Source organism: Myotis myotis, unplaced genomic scaffold, assembly GCF_014108235.1.
Source record: "Myotis myotis isolate mMyoMyo1 unplaced genomic scaffold, mMyoMyo1.p scaffold_m19_p_16, whole genome shotgun sequence".
NCBI lineage: Eukaryota > Metazoa > Chordata > Mammalia > Chiroptera > Vespertilionidae > Myotis > Myotis myotis.
The window spans coordinates 48,501,243-48,529,104 of NW_023416320.1; the positions used below are offsets into that span (position 1 = coordinate 48,501,243).

Sequence of the window (27,862 nt, forward strand, 5' to 3'; positions counted from 1 at the left end):
TTCTGTTGCACTGAGAAATAATTTATTACACACACACAACACTGGGAACCAAATGCATTATAAAAGTAAAAAGTAAATTCTATAAAATGACAGTGGCTGACCTAATTCGTAAGAGCTTTTCTTCACTCACCCCAAACTTTAATAACATCTTCCGAAAGGCCGGATTGTGGAAGTGTGTGGTTCACTTTAAACAGATGTGTAGTGTTATAATATCTGGAATTTAGTGTAGGTCATTGTTTCGTTAAACTAAAAAATCATATTAATTTAAACGACTGCTCTTTTTAAACCCTTTTTAAGCCTGGGAAAATGAGAGACGAGTGGAGCAGGTGTTGGCCTCTGCCCCAGGACAGAGCACATCTCCGGCACAGTCTGCGGAAAGCAGTCTGGGACAGAGCACCCTGGCGGCATTTTGACACAGACTTTTAAAATGTGTGGAACTTTGTTAAAACCGTCTCCTTTCCAGATCAAAGGCCAGCAGCAGCCACTGGATGTGTTCATCTGCGCGAGTGGAATTTTAAATAACCCGTCTTAGCACAGTCATCGAGACACGGCAGCTTCCAGCCGTGAACAGAACTGGGGCTGGCTACTCCACTTCTCAGCAAGTTCCCCTCAGTTTCCAGAAAGGACATGGAGTCCAATATACCAACTGGGATCTCAAAATGCTGCATGAGTACGAAGCTTATTAACAGCAATATGCAAAACAGTAGAAATAAAGTGAGTAACTTATTATAAAAATGAAACAAGGCACTTTTGACAACTGTCCGCGAAGCTGAAATGAACACTTTTTCCTAAAGCTGACTCACAGACCCCAGGAGACTTGTAAAAAGTGCAGGCCCTGACTCTACTCACTAAAGAAATTCACCAATTCAACTTGGCACGAAAGAGTTTAATTACCATAAAGTGCATCACTTGGCTAAATATATTAAAAAGAAAATCGGCCAAGAATAGATTATAGTAACATATTTACACAAATGGGAGTAAAAAGGCAATGCCAGGAGCCAACATAGTTAGGAACTTTGTAATATATATATATATATATATATCTTTTTTTTCTTATAACTCCTTATTTACTCAGAATCTGTATTTTCAAACGAGTATGCCTTGATTAGCAAAAAGAGGTAGTGTTCTGAAAGAGGCAAACTCCTGATTCTACAGGTAAAGATTTAAGATGAAGATTATATGGAAAATAAACAAGTATAACAATAACCTGGGATGCTTAGTATAGCATTTTGATATTAATGAATTATAGGCTATTTAAAATAAAGGCTATTTTACGTAATTACAGCTCTTTCAAATAATTTTCCTTTGGTACCAGAAAGTTTCCTACTTTTAAACAGCAGTTAACATTCTAAATAAGCAATTTCTATTTGGAGATGGTAAACATGTCAATATTTAAAACAATTCTTTACCACTGACTTAAACTGTCAGCGAAACTCTATCATGTCAGAGACACCAAGGAGTATATGAGAGCAACATGCAGCTCATGCCCATCTGACCAACATGACTGGCAATTTAAACACACGTTAGTTTGGAGCAATATATTGGCAAATAATTTACGCACACTATAAATACAAAGACTGAATAAAAGACCATTTAAAGCATCAGGGAATATAGTTCCTATCCCAATAACTTCTCTTTATGTAAACCTTATACACATGCATTCTTGCTGTTTTCTGTAAATGCTTCAGTCTTTCTATTTTTCAACGCTGGCCACTCTGCCGGGAAGCTGCTGAGCTGCAGACACAGAGGCAGCCACGTGGTTCAGTCCTCAGCATCGTAGGCCACTTCTGCCACTTCCACCTCCGCCGCGCAGGCTTCGGGCTCGCTGAGACCGCGCGGCTTGTCAGCAGCTCTGAGAAGAAAGAGACGCGTCAGTGTCAAGGCTGGTGAATGCTATCACCTTTAAAAATGGAAGAGCACTGGAATATGAATCAGAAATGTAACATTTTTCACGTGTCACTGCCAGAGAACTTTCTGAGCTATATTTTAATTCCTCAGCTCTCCCAACAATCACTTATCAATAAAAATCTAGTTTGTAACTACCCTACACACAAATTTGTTGTTATAATTATAGCTTAACCATTATCACTGAAGTATTAATAATTAACTTGGACTTATATGCAATAAAAATTCTATAGGCTTTAAAAAATACGATTTTTTGTCATTCTTGTCGTGTAGGCAGGGTGCTGGCGAGTAGAGTGCCCACACCGTGAATGGAAAAAGAATGACATTGTGGGAGATTAAAGTAATTTATCAAGATTTACAAAAAAATTAACTGACTCACAGCCCAGTTCATCAGACATGGCTTCAGCTCCAGTGACAAGCAAACTCGCAGCCGGACGCCTGAGCCTCGTGTGTAGGGCGGCCTGGAACACCGTCCTGTTGGCCCAGGAGGCTCAGGCGCAGGCGCAGCGAGTTCATACAGATACCCTATCGAGTCCTCTAACACCCTCCCTGCAATGCTGCAGCGGACGGAACATTCCACACCTGCACTCTTCAGCCGGGACTTCTGGCTCAGCCTGGAGCGCAGGCACCGCCACCTCCGGGACGCGCTCGCCTTCGGTGCCTGGCCAGTGCGGCGGCTCCTCGCCGTCTGCACACAGCGCCCTGCGGGGAATGACAGGCAGGTTAGCGCCCGCCCGACACGCCCGCTGGGACGTCCACTGCGGGAAGGCCGCAGCTCTCCTGACGGACCCTGTCAAGTCTGAATGCAGTCACCCGGCTCACGCACTGCTGACTGGGAGTCACAGACAACAGTGTTCATGCTTAATTTAAAACAATTTTAGCATCAATACATGGCGACGAGAAGGGAAACTGGAAGTTCTGTATGTGAAAATTTGGCATACATGCCTAGAAACAAAGATACCATTTAAATAGCCACAATGAATAATGCTTATCCTGTCGAACAGATAGTGGCTTATTATCCTGCTGTTTCCCATCCTTCCAATGTTCAGGCTCCTAAATAAATAACCAAAAGACAATTTTCTCAACTACAAGGAAGTACGCCTGAAGTCTATGACTCCATTTGGAACTAGGAATTTCCTAAATCATGAAAATACAAGGCGTCTGCCCCAGAGTAGTGCGAACTGACAGTCTGGCTAGAAGCACAGGTATGGCAACACACCTGATCCTGCTCTCTAGCGTGTCTATACGAAGTTGCTTCTCACCGAGCAGTTTCTTCAGCGATTCCACCTCTTTTTGTTTTTCAAGTAATTCTTTCTGAAAACGGTAGTTTGTGTCCTCTAAAGTTTCGCAGAAAGCCTTAGAAACAAACAAACAAAAATCATGTGCAGGAAAAGAAAGTTAATTACGTATATAGTGTCTTTCTCAAGATCATGAGAAGTCAAGGAACATGGACAATCAAGATAGTAGGTTTGCAACCTGAACGACTTGCCTGTACCTTTTCTGGTCTCTGCTATCTTAGCTCTTTGAGGAGAATATGTGAGAGATCTTTCAGTGAAGAACGGAAAATTACTAACCACCACTGTATGAGTTTTTATTCTCCTTGGTCTGTTTTTGCCCTGTCCTAAATAATTATATAAAAAAATAATTATATTTAAGGAAAAAGACCTGTTAACATACTATGATTTAATTTGTATTAGTTCGGTAAGTAAATAGTAAATCCAAAAGAATCTACAAACTAATGAGAGATTTAACCAAGGATGTGACATATAAAATAAATATACAAAAATCAAAAATATAAAATAAATTAGAATAAAAATATCAATTATGATATTAAATATAAGAATAAGTCCTATAGCTTCCCTTAGAAGTTTAAGAAAAAACTTAAACCTTTATTGAAGGACTTAAAAAGTAAGCAAAGATCTCACAGGAAGATTCACTCCTATGAAGACAGTACTCTTCAAAATTATGGAAGTGAATGTAGTCAACTTAAAGAACAAGGCAGGGAACCCTAACCTGCCAGACACAGAGATGCTAAAGCCACAGTAATGAACAAACCATGGATTGAACAGACAGACAACCTCAACAAAAAAACAGAATGACGAGAGAGAGAGAGAGAAAGAAATATTCTGGATTTGAAAAGTATAATAATTGAAATGAAAAATCAACAGCAGCCTGGAGACGTCAGATTGAATCAGTGAACTTGAAGATGGATCAACATAGAAACTGTCCAACTTGAAGAACAGAGGAAAAACAATGACTGAAGAAAAATGAACAGCACCTCAGAAACATGAAGTACAACATAGAGTGTACAAACATACATGTAACAGGAATCCCAGAAGGAGAAGGGTGGAAGAAAAGGACTGGAAAATTATTTGAACAAATGATGGCTAACAACTTTCCAGGTCTGATGTTGAGCATTAATCTGCCAAATCCAAGAAGCTCAATGAGCCAAAGTATGGTAAACACAAAGAGATCAATACCTCAATACATCATAATCAAGCCGCTGAAAGCCGAAGAAACAAACCATCTGGAAAACAGAAGGGCACAATGACCCATAGTGTAGAGGAACGACAATATAATCAAAGGCAGACTTTCAGCAGGAACAGTGGCGCCTGGAAGACATTGGGATGACACCTAACAGCGAAGGAAAAAGACCTGTTAACACACTATGCTTCAAAAATGAACATTCTCAGAAGAACAAAGATTGAGAATTTGTTGCCAGCAGACCTGCCTTACGAGAGATATGACATTAAAGCCTTGAAGCTGAAAGGATTGACTGATACCAAACGATAACACCATTCCACAGGAAGAAAATAGTAAATCTATGAGTAGATAGAAGAGTGTGTAAAATGCTTTTTCTCATTTCTTCTCTTAAGTCCTTTAAAAGACAAAAGATTGTGAAAAGAAATAATTACTGCACTGTATTGTTATGCATAGGTTATAAAATATACAACCGCAGCAACACAGAGGGAAAGGCAAAGAGAACAGTCGGGAGCCAAGTGTTTAATTCCTTGGAATTAAGTTTTATTCTGAAGTAGACTGCGTTAAGATGAACACTATAATACCTCGAGCAGACTAAGAAATAACTAAGAAAAAGATGAAAATTTCTACAGAGGAATCAAAATGGCACACGTATTTGTTTCACACAATTAAGTTAGGCAGTTCAGGGGAAGAAGACCCAAACCGATGAGAGAGAGGAAACAAATTTCAAAATGGCAGATGTAAAAGGCAGATATGTCAGAGTCTATAAAAGACCAACACCCAACCATATGCTATGTAGATGGACAGACTTTATATCGACAGACACAAACAGAAAGCATGGAAAAAGCTACGCCATGTCAATAGGAGCCATGAGAGTGGCAGTAAACAGGACTGTGGTGTCGACATGAGGACAGGGAATTAGATCAATGAAGAAAATTAAAGTCCTTTTATTTTCATTTGACTTTTGATAAAGATTTCAACACAAATCAGTCAAGGGAGTGACACAATTAGATATCTATAGAAACTTAAGACTCTAACCTCACACCTTACAAAAACATTAGTATGGGATTGGGCCAGAGACCTAAACTATAAAACTTCTAAGAAAAAAAGTAGGAAAAGAAAAAGTAAAACAATGGGGAGAAACCAAGATGGCGGCATAGGTAAACACTGAACTTGCTGCCTCCCACAACAACTTCACAAATACAACAAAAAGACAAAACGGACATCATCCAGAACTACAGGAGGGCTGGCTGAGTGGAAATTCTACAACTAGAAGGAAAGAGAAAAGCACATTGAGGGTCAGGAGCTGCGGAAGTAAAGTACAGAGGAACGGAGGCTCGAGTGCGCGGAAGGGGGCTGGTACCTGAGGACGCGGCTGTCTTTTTTAATCGGGAGGGAGTCACAAGCTCCCGACTGCTCTGAACTCCAGTTCCGGGAAGTCTCTGGGGACCCAGGACTCATACGGGGAGAAACTGGACTGTCTGGCAGCGGGCAGAACTTGGAACTTGAGGGCGGCTTTCCCTCAGAGGTGCTTGCAGCAATTAAATTACCCGGGCACTGAGACGCGCGGCCCCTTAGGGCAGGGCTGAGGATCTGCCATAGCTGCTTGCTCCGCCCTGTTGATTCCTTGAGACCCCGCCCCACCCAGGCTGCAGCAGAGGCTTTTGCATATATGAATGCCCCGGCCCTTTGCAACCTGAAAATTACCTAACAAACTGCAGCTGGGCCAGACAGACCCAGAACTTCCAAGAGAAGGCCCAAGGCCCCACAGCAGCTTGCATTGCTTCACAGCTGGGCCTCATCTGGGCACCTCCAAACTCCAAAAAAGGAAGGGGAATCTGCAGATCTTTTCGTAGCTCCTGCTGGGTAACCTCAGGCAGAGACTAAATTAGCACCTCCTTAGATCCAAGAGCCAGTGTACCCAGTGGTCAGAGTGGGACCATCCAGATTAAAACTCCTCAGATCCATAAGGGACACAGTCAGGGGGCAGACTCAGTGAGCAGCAAAGCCCCACTGAAGCAAGTCTTGCCCCAGAAGGGTGTCTTCAGCACACAAGTTCTCCCACTGCAGACACAGCTGATTCTCACTGCCAATTGGCCTGGAGGTCAATTCCTCCCAGTGATACCTACAACAATCAAGGCTTAACTACAACAAGACTGTGCACAAAGCCCACAAGGGGGTGCACCAAGAGTGTCCACCTCAGGTAACTGGGGAGGCTGAGCCACTGGGCCCTATAGGACACCTAGCACACAAAACCACTCTACCAACACAGGGAAGCATAAAAAATGCGGAGACAAAGAAACAGGTCACAAATGAAAGAAATGGAGGAAAGCAAACGACTGGATATAGAGTTCAAAACCACGTTTATAAGGTTTTTCAAGAATTTTATGGAAACTGCCGATAAATTTAGTGAGACCCTGGAGGATATGAAAAAAGACCAACTAGAAATTAAGCATACACTGACTGAAATAAAGAATAATATACAGAGATCCAACAGCAGACAAGAGGATCCCAAGAATCAAGTCAAAGATTTGAAATACGAAGAAACAAAAAATACCCAACCGAAGAAGCAAAAAGAAAAAAGAATCCAAAAATATGAAGATAGTGTAAGGAGCCTCTGGGACAACTTCAAGCGTACCAACATCAGAATTATAGGGGTGCCAGAAGAAGAGAGAGGGCAAGATATTGAAAACCCATTTGAAGAAATAATGACAGAAAACTTCCCCTACCTGGTGAAAGAAATAGACTTACAAGTCCAGGAAGCGCAGAGAACCCCAAGCAAAAGGAATCCAAAGAGGACCACACCAAGACACATCATAATTAAAATGCCAAGAGCAAAAGACAAAGAGAGAATCTTACAAGCAGCAAGAGAAAAAAAGTCAGTTACCTATAAGGGAGTACCCATACGACTTTCAGCTGATTTCTCAACAGAAACCATGCAGGCCAGAAGAGAGTGGCAAGAAATATTCAAAGTGATGAATAGCAAGAACTTACAACCAAGATTACTTTATCCAGCAAAGCTATCATTCAGAATTGAAGGTCAGATAAAGAGCTTCACAGATAAGAAAAAGCTAAAGGAGTTCATCACCACCAAACCAGCATTATATGAAATGCTGAAAGGTATTCTTTAAGAAGAGGAAGAAGAAAAAGGAACTCTTACCATTTGCCACAGCATGGATGGAACTGGAGAGCGGATAAATACCACATGATCTCACTCATTTGTGGAATATAATGAACAACATAAACTGATGAACAAGGACTGATCCAGAGATGGAGAGGCATTGATTGGACTGTCTGGCCTTGGAGGGAAGGTAGGGGAGGGTGGAGGTAAGGGGGAAAGATCAACCAAAGGACTTATATGCAAGCATATAGGCCTAACTAATGGACACAGACAACGGGGGGGGGGGGGGGGGGGTGGGGTGGGGGGGTGTGAGGGCATGAGCGGGGGCGGGGGTGGGGGGGTGGGGGGGTATGGGGTAACGTGAGAATAAGGACACATATGTAATATCTTAATCAATAAAAAATATATTACAAAAAAAAAAGTAGGAAAAAAATCTTTGTGAACCTGTATTAGGCAAAGAGTTCTTATGATACAACACAAAAAGCATAAGCCATAAAATAATAAAATGAACTTCATTAAAATTAAAAACATTAACACTTCGCCCTAACCCAGGGGTGGGCAAACTTTTTGACTGGAGGGCCACAATGGGTTCTTAAACTGGACCGGAGCGCCGGAACAAAAGCATGGATGGAGTGTTTGTGTGAACTCATATACATTCAAAGTAAACGCCATTACATAAAAGGGTACGGTCTTTTTATTTTTTTAGTTTTATTCATTTCAAACGGGCCGGATCCAGCCCGCGGGCCGTAGTTTGCCCACGGCTGCCCTAACCGGTTTGGCTCAGTGGAGAGTGAGTCAGCCTGCGGACTCAAGGGTCCCAGGTTCGATTCCGGTCAAGGGCATGTACCTTGGTTGCAGGCACATCCCCAGGAGGGAGTGTGCAGGAGGCAGCTGATCGATGTCTCTCTCTCTCTCTCTCTCATCGATGTTTCTAACTCTGTATCCCTCTCCCTTCCTCTCTGTAAAAAAATCAATAAAATATATTAAAAAACATTAATACTTCAAAAGACCAATAAGATGAAAAGACACATACAGACTGGGAGAAAATATTTATAAATGATGTATCTGATAAAGGACTTGTCTCCAAAACAAAGAACTCTTACAACTCAATAAGACAAACTAAAAAAAATGAGCAAAAGGCTTAAGCAGACAATTCATCAAAGAAAACATGAATGGCTAAAAAGCCCATGAAAAAGTGATCAACATAAAAACTTCATTAGGGAAATGCAAATTAAAACTCTTGAATGCCACTACACACCCACGAGAACGGCTGTAATCCAAAAGACAGATAGCATAATATTATTTCATCAATGCTCTGGTCATTCAGAGCATGCCCTTGCCTCACTCCTCTCTCTGCAGCCTCTCTCCCACTATCTCTGCAGACACCTGGTACAGACATGTGTAGGACAATAGGGAGTGGTGGGGATTGGAGGGTGCTTGCTCTGTTGAAAAGGGCAGACAGCTCATCCTGAGATACTTGAAGCCTATGGGAAGGGAGACCCAGTGGCCACAGCTCTACGCATCTTCCAAGAGGAGCTGGGATGTAAATTTTAAATGTAAAATCACCCTAATTTTTAAATCCTAGGAAAAAAAAAAAGAAAAAATATTTGTGAGGAAACTGCAACTTCATACACTACTGGAGGGAATGTAAAATGGTACAGACATTTTAGGAAACACTTTGTAAGTTTCCTAAAAAAGTTAAACATGATTTGCCACATAACCAAATATTCCTCTCCTAGGAATCAACTCAAAAGAAATGAAAGCACAGGTCCACACAAGACTGTTCGTAACAGCGTAGACTGGAAACAATCCCACTGTCCCTCAATGGTGACTGGGTAAGCAAGATGTGGTGTATGTATACAATGGAAAACCATTCAGTATTAAGATATTGATAGAGGCTATAACGCAGATGACCCTCAAAAACATTATGCTAAGTAAAAGAAACTAGATGCAAATATTATGTTTTTATATATATACAGAATGTATATAATGTTATAAATACTGTACACATAAAATTATATAACTGAATACTGATCTTATATAGGCGCACACACATACACACATATATATAGTGTGACTGTATTTATATGAAATATCCAGAAAAGGCATATTTGCAAGTGAAAGCAGATCAGTGCTGTCAGGGGCTGGGGGCAAGGGCCGCACAAGGGCTGTAGGATTTTTCCAGGTGACGGGAGTTTCTAAAACTGGATTACGGCAGAGCTCTAAAAATGTACTAAAATTGTTAAATTGTACATTCACAATGGATTAGCAAATAGCAACTTTTATGGATAAAGACTTCAATAAAGCTGTTTCTAAAAAGCCATGGTATTCACTCTAATACAAAGAACTGACTCAGTTTAATTGAAAACATTACAAACCTACCAATTAAATCTGTTCCATTTAAGCACCATTAAACATTTGGGGAAAAAACTCAAGAGAAAAATTCTAGCTAATCTATTATTACGAAATCTGCTTGGATAATCTAGCCAATTGCTTCAAGAAATAGGCCACGTTAACACGTCAATTAGTGTAATCTGAGCAGCACCAGCCCGGGCTGAACTGATAAGAAGACAATACCTTCCACCTCTGAAAGCGAGTTTTCACTTTGATTTCACCTGTAGGTTCTTGACTTTGATACTCAGACGGAAGAAAACTCAACATACAAATAACACTTTTAAATGCAGTAAAACAAATTTGCAAATAATTTTTTTTGAAATAGTACAAATAAAGAGGATATAATGCAGGACTTAATTTTAGAGCTGCACTGACGACGTGACATCTATGAGTTTTATGTTTTCACTGAACCAGGTACATGCATTTCACTGAAAGAAACCTCTGACTCAAACACTAAAAAGCTTTCTGTGCAAAACCCCCATGGTCTGCAGTTATGATATTTTGCTGTTTGCTATTCCATGCCAGGAACAATGCAGTTACTGTGCTGAGTTATTGTTCCTCTCTTCATGCGACATATAACACGGCACTCACCCTGCTTTCTTCCAGGCTATCGAATGGACCTGGTGGATCGTCCAGACAAAGAAACTCTCTCACCGCCAGGCTTTTCAAAGGGAAAAGAAAATTAGCTGGGGTACAAGTAAGTTTACCAAAGACTGCAAAAAGCAAGTCACTTTAAAGCTATACAGTGTTTTAAGCAAGTTGGCTGCTGATATACCAAAATAAACGAGCTGGGTTATGTGGCTTCATGCAAGTAACCAAATATAAACACAAAATATATAGAAGATGCAGAGCTTTTAAACTATTTTCTAAGATCTTATGAACATACATAGAGATGGAGAATTTAGGCTACTTAAAAACTACAGGACATAAAACATAATTCGGAATAACACTAAAGGGACCAGTCTAAGTGGTGAATAGATAAGAGATGATATCTTTTCAAAGGAATGCCAGCTTGAAGTAGTCTAAAAATGGCACTATCCTGCTATGGAGAAATACTATTTCTAACTTATACTCCATTTGTTTCTTTTTCAGGAGATACATCTAAAGTAACATCTAAAGTATTTACTCTGAAAAAAGTTAAGAATTTTCTTGCAATCTTTTTTGTTGTACTACTTTACTTAAAATATTTTTTCTTAAAGAGTTCAAGGGGAAAATTCTGACCATGCCATTGCTGAATTACCATAACTTCTGAAATAATGAAATATGGTATTATGTTTAAGCTCTGGAATTATCAGAAATAGGGTAAGAGTTTAGGAAATTAAGCTCCCTTTTAACAAAAATAGTCCACTCTCTAAAAGAAACTTTGGACAGACACAACTCTGTGCATGTTAAATCATAAATGTGGATATTTACCTTTTAAGGCATAAGGATCAGGAATGTAATTTCTAATGCACTTTATAAAGGAGACGCTGACCTTTGCTGAAAAGGGAATGGGGACTTTGAGTCCAGTTCAGGCCAGATAGGTTGATGACGACAGGGGATGGCCATGAAGAGAAAAATGGAATTTTTAGTGAAATGTTCCCAAAGAAAAATAACCTGAATTAATATAGAGGAGCAGTGTCAAGAAAGCAATCCACAAGATCGGAAAGAAGAGCACATTTCTGGGCTGTAAAATCTTGACAATGTAAGTAATAAAACACACACACAGTCAAGGACACAGAGGAAACTGGAGTACCCATCCCCAGGGAAGAATAGAGGCGGAAGGGATCCTAATGTGGTGGAGCTTTAAACATCCATGGCTTGCTTTTTATCCCTTTAACGTGTTCGGCCAAGAAGCACCTCCCGAAATGGGGACTATTCCGTCCTATGTTTGAACCGCTGAAACTTATCCCTTCCCTGAGCCGGGACTTTCCTCCTGGCGGCTTCTATTCATGAGTCAGTTCTGCTTTTTGGAACCATTCAAGATAAATCTAAGTCCTTCTTCATACGATAACCCTAAAATATGTCAACAATGTTGTATTTCCTCTAGCCTCACGTCTTCTCCACGAAGCACTACTGATACACCAACATTTCCTTTCCTTTTCATATCACAAACTTAATTGACTACTTAAAGCTTACAGGGTCTCTGCATTCATGAAGCCAACATTTTTTCCAGACTTACTGAGGAATAATTACAAATGCACACATTTAACATGTACAGCTTGATTTGATATATGCATATGCTGTGAACAGCAATCAAGCTAATTAACATTTACATTATCTCACATTTTCAAAGTATGTTGTACACACAGGGCAACATATTCAATTTTATTTAATTTTCACAACAATCATGTACAGTGAGGATGGGCACTATTTCCAATTTTACAAACGACACCAAAGTCCAGAGAGGTAAAATGACTCCTCAAGGTCACACAGCACAGCCTGGTAGAGGCAGCTCTTAAATCTCCTCCAAGTATAAACATGTGCCTTTTTCTACCTTTCAATTCTCTTCCCTTCTATTATGGTTCATCTGGATTCTCTCCCCTTGCCAGGCACCTCCCTCACCACACTCAACCTGCCTGTGCCACTCGCTGATCGAGGTTTCTGGAACACTGCTGGTGATCTGATAGCACAGAGAAGGGGACCACCTTTGTTCTTTTGGTTTAGGTATACTTCCCACCTACCCATTATTTATTTATTTATTTATTTATTTATTTATTTAATTAAATATATTTTATTGATTTTTTTACAGAGAGGAAGGGAGAGAGATAGATAGTCAGAAACATCGATGAGAGAGAAACATCGATCAGCTGCCTCCTGCACATCTCCCACTGGGGATGTGCCCGCAACCCAGGTACATGCCCTTGACCGGAATCGAACCCGGGACCTTTCGGTCCGCAGGCCGACGCTCTATCCACTGAGCCAAACCGGTTTCGGCTGCACCTACCCATTATTTATATCGGAAAACCATCTATTAGGCAGAAATGAGCTACAGGAAACAAATTATCTTGAGATTGAGAAGTCAAAAGTTTGGATGAAACAGTGAGATAATGGCTTTTAAGACTGAAAAAAGCAAAGTGCTGAGCAGTGTGGGGAAGGGCCTTTTTAATACTTTCCGTGTTTGACAACCTAACATGAGACATTATTTTTTCATGGGCTTAGACCAGCCGTGGGCAAACTACGGCCCGCGGGCCGGGTCCGGCCCGTTTGAAATGAATAAAACTAAAAAAAAAAAAAAAAAAAGACCGTACCCTTTTATGTAATGATGTTTACTTTGAATTTATATTAGTTCACACAAACACTCCATCCATGCTTTTGTTCCGGCCCTCCGGTCCAGTTTAAGAACCCATTGTGGCCCTCGAGTCAAAAAGTTTGCCCACCCCTGGCTTAGACCCTGGATGCCCTCATCCTTTAGTAACAGTTTTATGTTCACAAATTACTCTGATCACTGGAAAGCTGCTGCTGGAAAAGAAAATGTGAGTAAGGGAACTCATGCCTCTTTTTATACCTTTAGTTTATAGTAGCAATTCAGCCACAGTCAGCAGTGATGCCAACAGGGACCTGGCTATCGGAGTCTGTTTTTGGAGAGGCTTTTCCATTTCATTCTCCTTCCTAAAAATCCTCATGACCCAGGGCTCAGCAGAGCTCCACTCAGATGGAACCCAACGGACTCCCTAAGTTTTTTTTTTTTAAACATCATCCGAGGATATGTTTATTGATATTTTAGAGAGAGAAAGGAAGGAAAGAGAGAAAAGGAGGGGGGGGGGGGAGAGAGAGAGAGAGAGAGAGACAAAGAGAACAAAACACCCCAAACAACTGAGCCACCCGGCCAGGCTATGGGCTAAGTTTTTTCCAGTCTAGTTCTGAGTTCGATTCCATGCCCTGCTTTCTTTAACCTGCAGCATTAAGGATGAAATTTAAACTGGTTTTGCAACTCTGACTTGCAGAACACTTTTCAGCGGCTCATATATATTCCTTCTGCTTCAAAGGCCTGGGAGAGGCGCGTCGTACTCCCAGCTGGGCCTGCCAAGCAGAGGGACAGGCGCTCCCGGAGACCGTGCTGGGGGAACGAGCTCCTCCTCAGAGTCCCGATGCCTTCTCCCTGGAGAAGGAGCCCTCGCCTGTGTGCTGACTGGAGAAGCTTTAGACCTGACAGGCGTCTGACTGCCACATGCCCGGTTCTGCTCAGTGACTTCCCATATGGTATCAACGTGTGCTTTATAAATAAGTGAAGTGAGTTCAAATCAAATATACCAGCGTCTATGTTATCATAGAGCAGTGATGGCGAGCCTTTTGAGCTCGGCGTGTCAGCATTTTGAAAAACCCTAACTTAACTCTGGTGCCGTGTCACATATAGAATTTTTTTTTATATTTGCAACCATAGTAAAACGAAGATTTATATTTTTGATATTTATTTTATATATTTAAATGCCATTTAACAAAGAAAAATCAACCAAAAAAATGAGTTCGCGTGTCACCTCTGACACGCGTGTCATAGGTTCGCCATCACTGTCATAGAGTCTATGGCTTAAACAGAAGTCATTTTATTTATTTTTACTATAAGTCATTAAAAAAAAGGTCTTATACTTTAAAAAAAAATTTTGCACTGACAGGTTCAACTCCATCCCTAATCTCTCTTCTGTATTCAATCCTTTACACCAGCGGTTCTCAACCTGTGGGCCGCGACCCCTTCGGCGGTCAAACGACCCTTTCACAGGGGTCGCCTAAGACCATCCTGCATATCAGATATTTACATGACGATTCATAACAGTAGCAACATTACAGTTATGAAGTAGCAACGAGAATAATGTTATGGTTGGGTCACAACATGAGGAACTATTTAAAGGGCCAGAAGGTTGAGAACCACTGCTTTACACTGTGCTTCTGTTGGATCTGATGATGAAGTAAGTAAAGCACCAGGACAGGAGAGGAAGTGCCTGACTGAGGGAATACCCCACACCTGGAACTAAAGGTGAGGCAAGCTCAGCAATATCCAGTCCCTTTTTGTTACCTACAGCAGCGGTCACCAACCGGTGGGTGGTGAGTTCCGAAAGGTTGGCGACCGCTGACCGAGAACCATCCTAGGACTAGGAAACCGGAGATAAATCAGGACCAGTGCTGCCTCACCTGGCCTAGAGGAGCCACAGGTGGCCTCCTTCCGCCTGTCTTTATCATCCCGGCAAATGTGCCTTAAACTCTTCCTTTGATCCTCTTAAAAAAGTTTTACTGTACTTTCAAACTTCTTAAAAAACTGCTCCACCCAGTGAACCCTCTCCTTCTATTTACTGCTTTATTTTCCTTTTTTCTTTCATAGGTATGAATCAGTTTACATTTCACATTTATAAAAAAGACCAGTCATTTAATAGCTAAATGTGCTCTTTATCTTAAATATTATACTTTAAAAGGAAAATACACTCCTAAAGCTAATGCTGACAATTCATTAAGAGGTCAATTAAAAATTAGGTAGAAAAATGTACTAAAAATATTAGATACTAACTCTGTCAAAACAAGATTAGGTACCAAAGGTCACTGCATGAAAGTATTATTGAGGGATTTCAGACAGAAATATCAGTTAGCATTTCCCATTATTCTCCACCAATTAAAAAAAATATTTTTAAAAAATGACATTAAATGCCACCCTGAGGGTAGGCATCGGGATTGGGGATCGAGCTGGTGACAGCGGGGGTCACAGTGTGGAGCTGGCTGTGGGTGTGGAGCTCACGTTTGGCTTCCCGTGGGGGCCTAGTTCAGACCTTGATCTTACCGTTACTCTTAGCCCATGAGTGCCGGACGCTCAGCCTTATTCCTTCTAATTCAGGGCAGTACTTCAAACCCCAATGCTACTTCAAACCCAGCTGAAACCCGGCCCGCCTCCTCCAGCTAGAGGGAGCACAGCCAGATCTTGGCGTGGCATGAAGCCCCACAGGGGGTCAGGAAAGCCAGGCCCGGAGGAGGTGGAGTTTTCACTGGGCGCTGAAGGATGTCTAGGCGTTGTCTAGGCCGGGGCTGGATGGCAGGAGTGTGAGACATTGCCTCTCCAGGGAGGCCCTCAGGGACAATGGAGCAAGGTGACTGTGCTGACGGACAGAGGATGACAACGAAACACGAAGTCAGAAAGACAGGCAGGGAGGCAAGGAGCAGGATGAGGTAAAGTGCATTAGACAAGATCACTGTGTTGCCAACGGCACGGAGTCCGAGTGGGTGAGGGAGGCCAGAACAAAGTTCCACAGTAAGCAAGGGGAGGTAACACTCATCAATAACTCGGGCTGATGGAGGGATGGGGCAGCAGGCAGAGTTGAGTGGAATTTAAAACATAAAGGAAGGGATAAGTACTTTTACATTACATTGAAAAAACATAAAATATATTACCCTCAAAATTATATAGCAGGGATCCTCAAACTTTTTAAACAGAGGGCCAGTTCACTGTCCCTCAGACCGTTGGAGGGCCGGACTATAGTTTAAAAAAAAAACTATGGCCGAAACCGGTTTGGCTCAGTGGATAGAGCGTCGGCCTGCGGACTGAAGGGTCCTAGGTTCGATTCCGGTCAAGGGCATGTGCCTGGGTTGCGGGCACATCCCCAGTGGGGGATGTGCAGGAGGCAGCAGATTGATGTTTCTAACTCTCTATCTCTCTCCCTTCCTCTCTGTGGAAAATCAATAAAATATATTTTAAAAAAAAACAAAAACAAAAAAAAACTATGAACAAATTCCTATGCACACTGCACATATCTTATTTTGAAGTAAAAAAAACAAAACGGGAACAAATACAATATTTGTATTTGCATGTGGCCCGCGGGCCGTTGTTTGAGGACCCGTTGTATAGTGTCATATTAGCCAAAAATGTGAAGGCCACTTTGTTTAAATGATTGCTAAAACACTAAAAACTAAAAATCAAGTTAACAGTTGAGTGGTCTGAATAGATGATACGCTGAATTTTTAACTTTGCTGACTTTGTAAAAGTGTTAATACAAATCAAACACCAAATGGTCCTTACTGAAAAAAAGTAAGAAAATTCCAGGGAGTGTTTGTTAATGGACAAGTAATTATGTTTGTTTTATAGATTTTGTTCCCTTGCGTAACTATGGTCCTAGACTTATTCTTCGGTTTTAACTAGTTGTTGAAATGCATTTATAACCTTTTATTTCAGTTTGTTACATACCAGTGCGCAATGTCCTTATGAGCTACTAAATTTTGAAGAAATGCTTGCAATCCTAACTTTCTATCTTCTAAAAAGTCGGCATTATAATTATCTTTAAACCAGCGTTTTGGTGGAAGTGCTAATCGAAAGCCTGGAAACATCTCTTTTAACTGAAAAAGAAGAAAAAAGAACATATATTGGTCAACTTTGTTATACCAAGTCTACAAATCTCTCCTGTTGACTAGGTACAACTCATGAAATAAGCTTAAAATAGAAGAACTGAATCCAGCAAAGCTTTTTGCACCTTGTTTTGCTTCTTGACTTCTCCCAGTTGTGTACACACAGGAGATACAGTTGCTCCACCTCCTTGTCAACACTTGCATTGTCTGTCTTTTCAATATTTGCCATTCTAGTGGGTGTGAAGTAGCTTTCACCTTGGCTTTAATTTGGATGGCTCTGTTGACAAATGGTGCTTATTTGCATCTGCATATCTTCTTTGGGGAATTATCTATTAAACACTTTAGACCCTTTACTTTTTAGAAAAAAAATTAGTTATTTGTATTTTTGTTAAATTGTAAGAGTTCTTTTTATACTCCAGATATAAGTCCTTTCTCATATGTATGACAAATATTTTCTCCCAGATTGTGACCCATTTTAACACTCTTCACAGAGCATATATTTAAAATTTTAATGTTATTGAATTCACCCACTTTTGTCTTTTATGGGTCATGCTTTTTTAGATCCAAAGAAATCTTTGCTCACTCGAAGGTTGCAAGGATATTCTTGTATGTTTTCTCCTGGACATTTATAGTTTTAGCTTCTACATTTTGGTTTATGATCCATTTTGCATGTTTGGCTTAAATTTTACTTTCTTAGGGAGAGATTTTTCCAACCTGCTAAGCTGTGTTAGATTTGCCTTTATACACTCTGTTCAAGTAACTAGCTGTGTAACAAGCCACCTCAAAACAGTGACTTAGAGAACCATTTATTAGGCCATGGACTCTGTGGACACAGTGAGGCTGGCTTATCGAGCTGGGAACTCAGCTGGAAGATCTGAAGGTGGGAGCTGGAATCTCCTGAAGTTCACGCCCACATGTGTAGAAAATGCTGCTGGCTGCTGGCTGAGACCTTAGCTGTGGTGTCAGCACAACCTTAACATGGAATGTCTTGGACTTTCTCACAGCATAGAGGCTGGGCTTCAAGGGGGAACATCCCAAGACAGGAAGTCAGGATGAAGCTGTATACTCTGTATGACCTGGCCCAGACAGGCAGCATCAGTGCCTCTGTCCTTTATTGGCTGAGTAGCCCAAGGTCAGCCAGGTTCAAGGGGAGGGGACATAGATTCAACCCCTTGATGGTCAGTGGCAAGATTCTGGAAGAGCATATGAGACTGAAAGCATTGCTGTGAACATTTTTAGAAAAGACAACCTACTACAAATTCAAAAATCACCACCTTATTTTTAAATGACATTTATCACAATGTAAATAACATTTATTTAATTTTGGACTCTCCTAAACTAGTGATTCTAAACCTTGGCTGCACACTGGAATCACCCAAGGAGCTGTGAAAGACATTAATGACTACGTCCTACCTCTGACAGGTTTGCATTTAATTAGCTGGGGTGTGACCTGGGAACTAATTTTAAGAAGCCTTCCAGGGAAGTCCAAAGTACAGCTGAGGTGCCCTAACCGGTTTGGCTCAGTGGATAGAGCAGGAGTGGGCAAACTTTTTGACTCGAGGGCCACAATGGGTTCTTAAACTGGACCGGAGGGCCGGAACAAAAGCATGGATGGAGTGTTTGTGTGAACTAATATAAATTCAAAGTAAACATCATTACATAAAAGGGTACGGTCTTTTTTTTTTTTAGTTTTATTCATTTGAAATGGGCCGGATCCGGCCCGCAGGCCGTAGTTTGCCCACGGCTGGGATAGAGTGTTGGCCTGAGGACTGAAGGGTCCCAGGTTCGATTCAAGGGCATGTACCTTGGTTGTGGGCACATCCCCAGTAGGGGGTGTGCAGGAGGCAGCTGATCGATGTTTCTCTCTCATCGATGTGTCTAACTCTCTATCCCTCTCCCGTCCTCTCTGTAAAAGATCAATAAAATATATTTTTTAAAAAAAGGACAGCTGAGGTTGAAAGCCATGTGACTGCTCCTCGATGATTCTGTCGTACTAACTGTTGCGTCCCTCATGCCCAGCATGGTGCCTGCTGCGCTGTAAGCAGTCCGTAGTCTGTGTTCTATAAGTGCATGAACTAAATAAAACCATGTACACTCACGTTTCTGTTCTTAAATGTAAAACTGAATGCCACAAGGTAAGGAAAAGGACTGACCAAAGGGAAAAATCCAGTGTGAAATGTTAAAAAATCACGTTTTGTCTATATTTCTATAAATATGTGAAGATAAAACAAGAAGCAAAAACTAGAAAGCAACTTGGACTACTGAAAACCTTGATTTGATTTCAAGATGTAGTTAGATATTTTTGGTCTTGGAATTTTATTATTTAATGTTTGTAGTGAAAATAATAAAAGGCGTGAAGGGGAAATAAAAAATCTTTTCATTAAGTTTGAGCATTAAAATTTAAATGTCCCATATGACCACATGCATAGTTAGGCGTTTTTCCTCCTTAAAAATTATCCTTAGAGGAAGATGTCCCACAATTAACTCCTCACAAAGTGTTTATATTATGGGTACTCTGTACTAGAGATTATGGGTAATTAACAACTTTATTTTGAATAAAGTACAATTTGGAAACTATACATTAGCTTAAAATAACTTTAATAAATGCTAGTTTTTATCTTTCATTACATTAAAACAACACATTTCCTGCAAAAATGACATCATAACAGGCATTTGATGTTTCTATAAACAAGTTTCCAAACAGGACCCATTACCTCTGCCCCGGTGCTGCTGCTGTGATTTCGCCACCTTTCCCAGTGAAAGGGATTCTGCAGCTGTAACTGGGATCACTGGTGGCTGACCGGAGCACAGGGACATTATCTGTGAGCCTAGTCTCATCATAGGAGCACTTTCAGTTGCGCTTCCTTGTGCTGGTGGCAGAGGAGAAAGTCCGAGATGCCAGCAGGAGGCCTGGGCTCCCTGGCTGGGCTGCTGGCGGGCAGGCACAGGGCTGGAGAGTGGCTCCTGGAGCTAAGCACCACCGCTGGCTGACAACCAGCGAGGGCGCAGGGACCTCAGCCTTACAACCCGAGAAAGAGAACTCTGCCAACAGCCTGAATGAGCCTGGAAGCTGATTCTTTCCCGGAGCCTCCCGATAAGAGTCGAGTGGAGCCCAGAGCTTAATACTGACCATGTCTGAGCCTCAGCAGCTGACCCAGCTGAGCCCACTCAAATCACACCAGATAATAAACAGGTGCATCTTAATTACATTTGTGCTAGTAAGGTTAAGATTTTCACATTTTTAGTTTCTTTTTCTTCTTTTTTTAAAAAATATATTTTATTGATTTTTTACAGAGAGGAAGGGAGAGAGATAGAGAGTTAGAAACATCATGAGAGAGAAACACCGATCAGCTGCCTCCTGCACACCGCCCACTGGGGATATGCCCGAAACCAAGGCACATGCCCCCTACCGGAATCGAACCCGGGACCCTTCAGTCCGCAGGCCGACGCTCTATCCACTGAGCCAAACCGGTTACGGCTGAAACGGTATTTTCTTAGGAACTAGCAAAGGGTTATCTTCATTTAAATAATTCACAAGGAAGAAAAAACACAAATATAACAGATGAATTGTGTGAAACAGATAATAATTCAAAACTGAAAAGCTAGTTTTAGATTTGTTAAGTACTTACTTTATCATTAAGCCTGGAGAAGTCCGTGTATCTTCTGAAAACTACCCAGCTTTCTTCCGGGTTTTTCTTTACTTGTATCTTATATACCTACAATAGGGGAGGGTTAAAGATATGTGTAAAGATATTTAAAAATTCAAATCAAATACCTAAAAAACTTTTACTCGACAATCTAGGTCCTAACAATTACTATGTAAAAAATATCAGAAATAATTTAAAAACCTGAAATGTACAAATATTTGATGTAGGCACAAAAAGCAAGATTTTTTTCTTAAGAAACAAGACTATGATAAATCTGTGACAAAATGCCTTTTTTGGTGCACACTAATAATAAATGAACTTATCAGTTTCCAAAATATATTTTATGCCACATATTTTAAACTCATAAAAAGAATAACTCATGCCTAAAAAAGCTATGAAACACAGTCACTCTTGTCTTATATAATCAAATTAATTTTTAATCTCAACACTACAAGGCAAAATTTTAAATAAATTTGATGTTTTAATCTTCAGAGCTGAAATACAAGCTAAAAAATATCCACATTAGATAAAAGTTTACATTTCTATAATTATGCACAATTATCTAGGCTATTGAATAGAAAAACTTGTTTGAAGCATGTCACTATTTTAAAAAGCTTACAATAAGAATAACTAGATTCTATCTTTTTAAATATATTTCTTTGTTGATTTCAGAAAGGAAGGGAGAGGGAGAGAGAGATAGAAACACCAATGATGAGAATCATTGATCGGCTGCCTCCTGCACACTCCCCACTGGGGATCGAGCCCGCAACCCAGGCACGTGCCCTTGGCCGGAATCGAACTCGGGACCCTTCAGTCCTCAGGCTGACGCTCTATCCACTGAGCTAAGCCGGCTAGGGCTAGATTCTATTTTTCATAAGTACAATTTTAGAGTTTATTATGAGGAAGTACTTTTTATAACAGAATCTCAAGGAAAATGTGGTAGTTTCTGGTACAGTATTCTGGGCTAAGCTATGAAGACGACAGCATCTGCCAAATGACGGACACTCTTCTACCAGGTGTCCTGAAGTCGGCTGTGCAATAACTTCCCACTATGGCTCTGAAGCTGCACTTCAATGGCGAGGCTACTGGCCACCTGAAACATGGCCAGTCCACGTGGACAGTGCTGACTGTACCTGAAACGCGGCCAGTCCACGTGGCCAGTGCTGACTGTACCTGAAACATGGCCAGTCCACATGGACAGTGCTGATTGTACCTGCAACGTGGCCAGTCCACGTGGACAGCACTGACTGTACCTGAAACGTGGCCAGTCCACGTCGACAGTGCTGACTGTACCTGAAATGCACACCAACCTTAGTCTCCCCCCTTACAGACAGACTTCTTTCAGCTTTTAAGGGGAGGACATAAGGGTGACAGATGAATCCTTTAACTTTGAAGTAAAACACAAGTGATTTATCTGTGTAACATATAAAAGTGAGGACCCTTTAAAGTGTCCAGAAAGTCCTGATCTGAGATCATCATAAGGGGGATCAAAGGTCATAGTGCCTGGCACTGAACAGGTACTCAAAAAATGTTAATTGAACCACTAAACGAACAGGACTAATCTTGTATCTGCTGTTACCCCTTCCTCTTTGAGGTCTTGAAAGACTATGTGCCACTGCCTTAAATTTGCCTGGGAACTTGCATTTTCACACACGTCACCTTGATGAGTCAATGTGAGGATATGAACCACCAGTTTATTATAATTTTGAAAATCACTCTAAAAAAGGCCAGGCCCAGCCGGCTTGGCTCAGTGATTGCACATCAACCTAATGAAGCAGGAGTTCATGGTTTGATTCCCAGTCAGGGCACATACCCGGGTTGCGGGTTCGATCCTTAGTGTGGGGCGTGCAGGAGGCAGCTGATCAATGATTCTCTCTCATCATTGATGTTTCTATCTCTTCCTCTCCTTTCCTCTCTGAAATCAATAAAAATACATTAAAATTTTTTTTAAAAAAAACGTAAGGTTCATGAAGATTTCTCAACATATCATCACTCTTACGATAATTTAACTGTAAAGATTGTCTCTTCATGAATTTTCCGAATGATTTTTTTCTTGCAGGTCCTTCTGTACCAGTGGTTCTCAACCTTCTGGCTCTTTAAATACAGTTCCTCATGTTGTGACCCAACCATAAAATTTTTTTCATTGCTACTTCGTAACTGTAATGTTGTTACTGTTATGAATTGTAATGTAAATATCTGATATGCAGGATGGTCTTAGGCGACCCCTGTGAAAGGGTCGTTCGAACGCCAAAGGGGTCGCGACCCACAGATTGAGAACCGCTGTGTACTGCTGTAAATCTGCAGCATGAAATGGCATAAACATATAAACTCTACCTCAAGGAAATACAAGAGAAAGAACAGGCTATTTCAACTGATATGTGAATTCGCAAAGTTGCTGTATACATAACCACATAAGCTGGAAAAATTCAAACTAGCAAAGAACAAAAAAGAAAAAAAGAAAAGAAAAGCAAAAGCAATTGGGAACATCCAACATCCACACCTACACATAAATCTAACCAAAAGATGTCAGACCTCTGCCCCGAAAACTACAGAACGTCATTATAAAAAACAAATGATTAAAAAGTAAAGGACTGAGTTCACAGATCCAAACGCAGTACTGTAAAGGTGTCAGTTTTGCCAGGTTGGTCTGGGTTCGACCCAATCCCAATGCCAGGGTCCGGAGCAGCCACAGTCCTGCAGCACACCACAGCGGGAGCACGAGGGCTGGCAGCAGCAAGGCCTACCAAGCTTTAATACTCAGGACTGGGGAATTGGCAAAGGAGGGGAAAATGGAACCCAGAAACAGACCCACACATTTACGGTCATCTGATCTGTGTCATAAGCAGCATGCAAATGCAGAGGAGAAAGAGTGGTCTTCTCAATAAAAGCCTGCTCACTGGAACGCACACGGAGAAAGAAAGGCCTTGACCCTGCCCCACACCCTGGAAAACACTTAATTCCAGATGGTTTTCAGATCTAAGCATGAAAGGCCCAACAATAAAGCTTTCAGAAGAAAACATAGGACATTGTCCAGAGGGAGTAGGCAGATTTTAAAGAGTGCTGACCATATAAGAAAAAGTTCATAAACTGGACTACATTAAGAGATCAACCGAAGGACTTGTATGCATGCATATACGCATAATGGACATAAGACACTGGGGGGTAGGGGAGGCCAGGGGATTGTCAAGGGCAGGGGGAAAAAGGAAAAAAAAAAAAAAAGGAGACATATGTAATACTCTTTGTAATACTTTAAGCAATAATAATAATAATAAAAAAGTAAGAACCTTGCCCTAACCGGTTTGGCTCAGTGGATAAGAGCAAGAGCGTCGGCCTGTGGACTCAAGGTCCCAGGTTCGATTCCGGCCAAGGGCATGTCCCTTGGTTGCGGGCACATCCCCAGTGGGGATTGTGCAGGAGGCAGCTGCACAATTGATGTTTCTCTCTCATTGATGTTTCTGACTCTCTGTCCCTCTCCCTTCCTCTCTGTAAAAAATCAATAAAATATATTTAAAAAAAGAAAGTAAGAACCTTTATTTATCAAATGCATCACTAAGGGAATGAAAAGGCAAAGCAGAGTGAGATGATATGATACATGTTCTGAAAAAAGACTTATGTCCCAAATGCATAGAAAACTATGCATAAAGTAGGAAAGATCTTAAACAGACTCTTCACAAAAGAGAATACCCAAATGGCCAAAAATGCCTTCGATTTAATTAGTCATTAAGAAATGCAAATTTAGACCACAAGGTGATATCACTCTACCCACTGGAATCGCCACCATGAAAAAGATGGAAAGCACGCTATGTTGGGAAGGTGTGGAGTAGCTGGAACTTCATACACAACCTACGAGTGTAAATTAGTACAACCTTTCTGGTGCATCGTCCGTATCTTCTAAAGTAGGGTATACGGTCCAGCAATTTCATTCCTCGGCTGATGTCAAACAGAAATGCATCTATGAGTTTGCTGAGTGACAAGTACTAAAAGGCTCATAGCAGGAGTACTTTCAAGAGCCTCAAACTGGAAGTTATCCAAGTGCCCTGCCGCCGGAGGATGGATGCACATTCACGTAAAGGAATAGTCTCAGTAATAAAAATGTGCCACCTGGGATTACACGCGAGGTCACGCAGGAGGCTCACAAACACAATGCTGACAAACACACCCAAGAGTACGCGCTCCACGATTCCACTTTCGCAAGGTACAGACGTAGGCAACATTCACGGAACCTGTGAGCAAAGAGGGTGCTGCCTGGAGGAGAGCCTGGTGGTGGTTCTGGATGCTAGTTACGCTCTTTCTTGACCTGTGTGCTAGTCTCACACATATGTCTGGTTTGTGCCAATTCATTCAAGTAAAACAAAAGTTTACTACAATGACAAAAACCACGTGAATTTCATCTTTAGGAAATTACAAGTACATACTAACGTCAATCAATTTAACACAAGCGTAGAATAAGGTGAGTCAGTCTTTCACTTTCTACGGGTGTGCAGCAAAGGTCAATACTCACAGTGAATTTCGCTCTTTCTTCCATCACTTCATAACCCAGAATAGTAGGGGTAGAAGGCCTATCTTCCAAATTCGCTGTTTCAGGATTCTGCTCTTCACTTTCTCTTGGTCTAGTCGAATACTCAATGCAAGAATCGGCATTTGTAAACTTAGTCCTAAGGAGGGGGCTGCTACAGACGGATGAGGCGCTATCCCTTTGACCAGGTGCACTGGTCTGTTTCCTGGTTCCTGTATTTGAGTCTTCCAACTGGCCTTTGGAAGAGTTTGAGCTTGTTGAGAGGCTCCCCAAAGAGGAACTTCTTTGGTTTCTGCTGGCTGTGAAGCTGGAAGCAGAACTCCCTATGGGCATGGGAACTGGGACATAAGGAGTTGCCATCTTCTTCGGGGCTTTGCAACAAATCTGCACACTGCTGAGTCCAAGCACTTAGAGAACAACTGATGTGCAATCCATTATCTTCTTCTTGGGAATCTGCTATCCAAACATGAGAAGAACATATTGAAAGACTGTTTTAACCTGCAGCATTATCCAAAAGAAAACACAATGTTCATATCCATTTCTCTTAATTTTGTGACACTTTACTTTATTTGGAATGAAAACAGGCCCCAAATCTCTTCTTTTAACTGCAAAATGTCATCTCTAAGGACTCTCATTTGCAAGGCAAAGAAAGCAGAACTACTCCACGCCCTTTTTCTTGACACTCTTATGTTATCCTTTTCCCCACTCTATTTCTTGGTGACAGATTTTTGCAATGTTTATTTCAACCTTCCTGAGGCTTTATTTTCGGCCGACATTCCTGACCGTACTATACAGGGCACAGGGAGGGAAGGTAAATGATTCCCATCACCTTTTGACTTAATTAGTGAAATTCTAAAAAAACCACCCAAAGGAATAAAGTGAGCCAGAAGCTCAGATGCTACAAATAGCAACTGCTCTTAAAGGAACAGGTCATCAAGTCCTGGATCGAATGCATCTGAAAAACACCACCAACTTGGTCAAACGAAGTAATCAGACAAGCCCCAATGAACATGAAGCTTGCCGCCACCAAGATGAAATGACTCCAAGTGTGAATGGTCTCCCTCGTTCCCAGATGCCCACGGATTCCGCCATGCCACAAGCCGGGGCACAGACAGCTGTGCACAGCGCAAACGCTCACTTCGCTGTCAGCAGACCTCGCTGATCTTATCTCAGAATAATTTCATAACAACCCGAGGAAAAGGGTTGCCACTAAGATGGTAAATAAGCAGCTGAGAGCCGGTCGCCACTGCAGACCGGCGACGGGACAGCGGCGGGGCTGCCTGTCCGACGGCAACCCGCAGCCGCAGCGGCGAGGAACGCGGGGAGGGGCGGCCCGCCCCGGGCCGGGGCGGAGGGAGTGTTAGCCCAGCACGTGGCTGCGGGCAGCCCTCCCGCCCGCGGCCAGGACCTGGGCTCCGCAGCGTCCCGGGTCCGCCGGGTCTGCAACCTCAGCCCGCCCACGGCCCGCGGGGCCGCCCGGCGCCCAGACCCACCCGGAAACCCTCGGGCAGGTGCGGGGCGAGCCAGAGCCACTCTCGGGGACAGGAGTGGGCGGCGAGGGCAGCGGGGACACCAGGTGCAGCCCGCCCCGCCGGGGTCCCGGGTCCCACGACGGTCGCGCCCGCGCCGCCCTGCGCCCGCGGAGTCGGCGGTGGCCTGCGGTGGCCCGGGGACCGCGCGGCGCCCTCCCGCGAGCCCGCCCGCCCCGGGGCGCAGGTGTCGCCGCACGCGCGCCCGGGACCCTCCGCGGCCCCGTGCCCACCTGAGCCACTCCGCGGTCCCCTCCAGCACGCTCCCCGGGACTGTCACCCCGACCTCCGGCGCCGGGCAACCCGTCCCCACCCACGCCGCGCGCGTCCTCACGTGACCCGCAGCCTGCCGCTCCCGCCGCCTGCCGCCTCCCCGGAGCCCACGCCGCGGGGCGAGGGGCGGGGCGACCGCGCACCCGGAAGCGACGTCACACGAGCCCCGCCCCCCGGAGGCGTGGACAGGGGCTGGGCCTAGGGCTCTGGCAGCTGGCTTGAGCCTGGTTTTGTGGTAAGAATTCTTTTCCCTCCGCCCTGCTTTATTCGTATACATTTAGAGAAACTCGGGCTCGGGATCTGGTTTGCCCAAGAAGGAATGAGAAGGCGACCATTCCCCGGAGGAGCTGAGGCCAACGGGGGGCTGGGCTCCTGCTTTGCATCATGGGACTTGTAGTCTGCACCCGCTTGGGCTGGTTCTGGTAGGTAATAGGTGGTTTTCAAGATTTAGCCGCGCTTTAAGGGATGACAATCGATTCTGAGCGTGGGAAGACACAACTCTGCACTGCAGCCTATTTGTCCTACACAATTCACAGGTTTTCATGGGCAGAGAACTGAGATTCTTTAGTGCTTGTTTGTTTGTTTTACCATTGGAAGCAATTTCAGCTCAAGTGATACAGCCTTGGGCTTGTGAGGTGTGCACATATGAAGAACTGAAAGGTTTTCCGGAAAATTGTTCTTTGATAATCAAATACCAAAA

The 27,862-nt window shown here is 42.5% G+C and overlaps 1 protein-coding gene and 1 long non-coding RNA gene across 11 annotated transcripts; both read right to left on the reverse strand.

Annotated features, from left to right (window-relative positions):
* On the reverse strand, nucleotides 1-27,262 carry SNX16 (sorting nexin 16). Of its 10 annotated transcripts, none has more exons than XM_036337418.1 (8): nucleotides 27,123-27,262; nucleotides 25,346-25,813; nucleotides 20,827-20,913; nucleotides 17,040-17,188; nucleotides 10,493-10,562; nucleotides 3,168-3,261; nucleotides 2,488-2,607; nucleotides 1-1,852 (listed from the first exon to the last, which is right to left on the reverse strand). In XM_036337418.1, the coding sequence occupies exons 2-8, from the start codon at nucleotides 25,718-25,720 to the stop codon at nucleotides 1,701-1,703; spliced, it is 1,047 nt and encodes a 348-aa protein (XP_036193311.1). In that variant the 5' UTR covers nucleotides 25,721-25,813; nucleotides 27,123-27,262; the 3' UTR covers nucleotides 1-1,700. The 10 variants fall into 10 exon arrangements, with proteins under 10 accessions (XP_036193311.1, XP_036193317.1, XP_036193314.1 ...); XM_036337424.1 differs by having other exon boundaries at nucleotides 3,125-3,261; XM_036337421.1 differs by having other exon boundaries at nucleotides 27,224-27,257.
* On the reverse strand, nucleotides 12,195-13,117 carry LOC118670445. Its single transcript, XR_004972330.1, has 2 exons — nucleotides 12,824-13,117; nucleotides 12,195-12,560 (listed from the first exon to the last, which is right to left on the reverse strand). It is a non-coding gene; the product is annotated as an uncharacterized LOC118670445 (long non-coding RNA).
* Nucleotides 27,263-27,862: the final 600 nt, after the last annotated feature.

What these genes read in the sequence shown, in the direction of transcription:
- SNX16 (XM_036337418.1), bottom strand. Translation starts at nt 25,720, where the DNA reads ATGGCAACTCCTTATGTCCCAGTTCCCATGCCCATAGGGAGTTCTGCT. An exon ending in TCTCCAGGCTTAATGATAAA is followed by an intron (nt 17,189 to 20,826) that starts GTAAGTACTTAA and finishes CTTCTTTTTCAG; the next exon opens with TTAAAAGAGATGTTTCCAGG. An exon ending in ATCGCTGAAGAAACTGCTCG is followed by an intron (nt 2,608 to 3,167) that starts GTGAGAAGCAAC and finishes CATTCCCCGCAG; the next exon opens with GGCGCTGTGTGCAGACGGCG.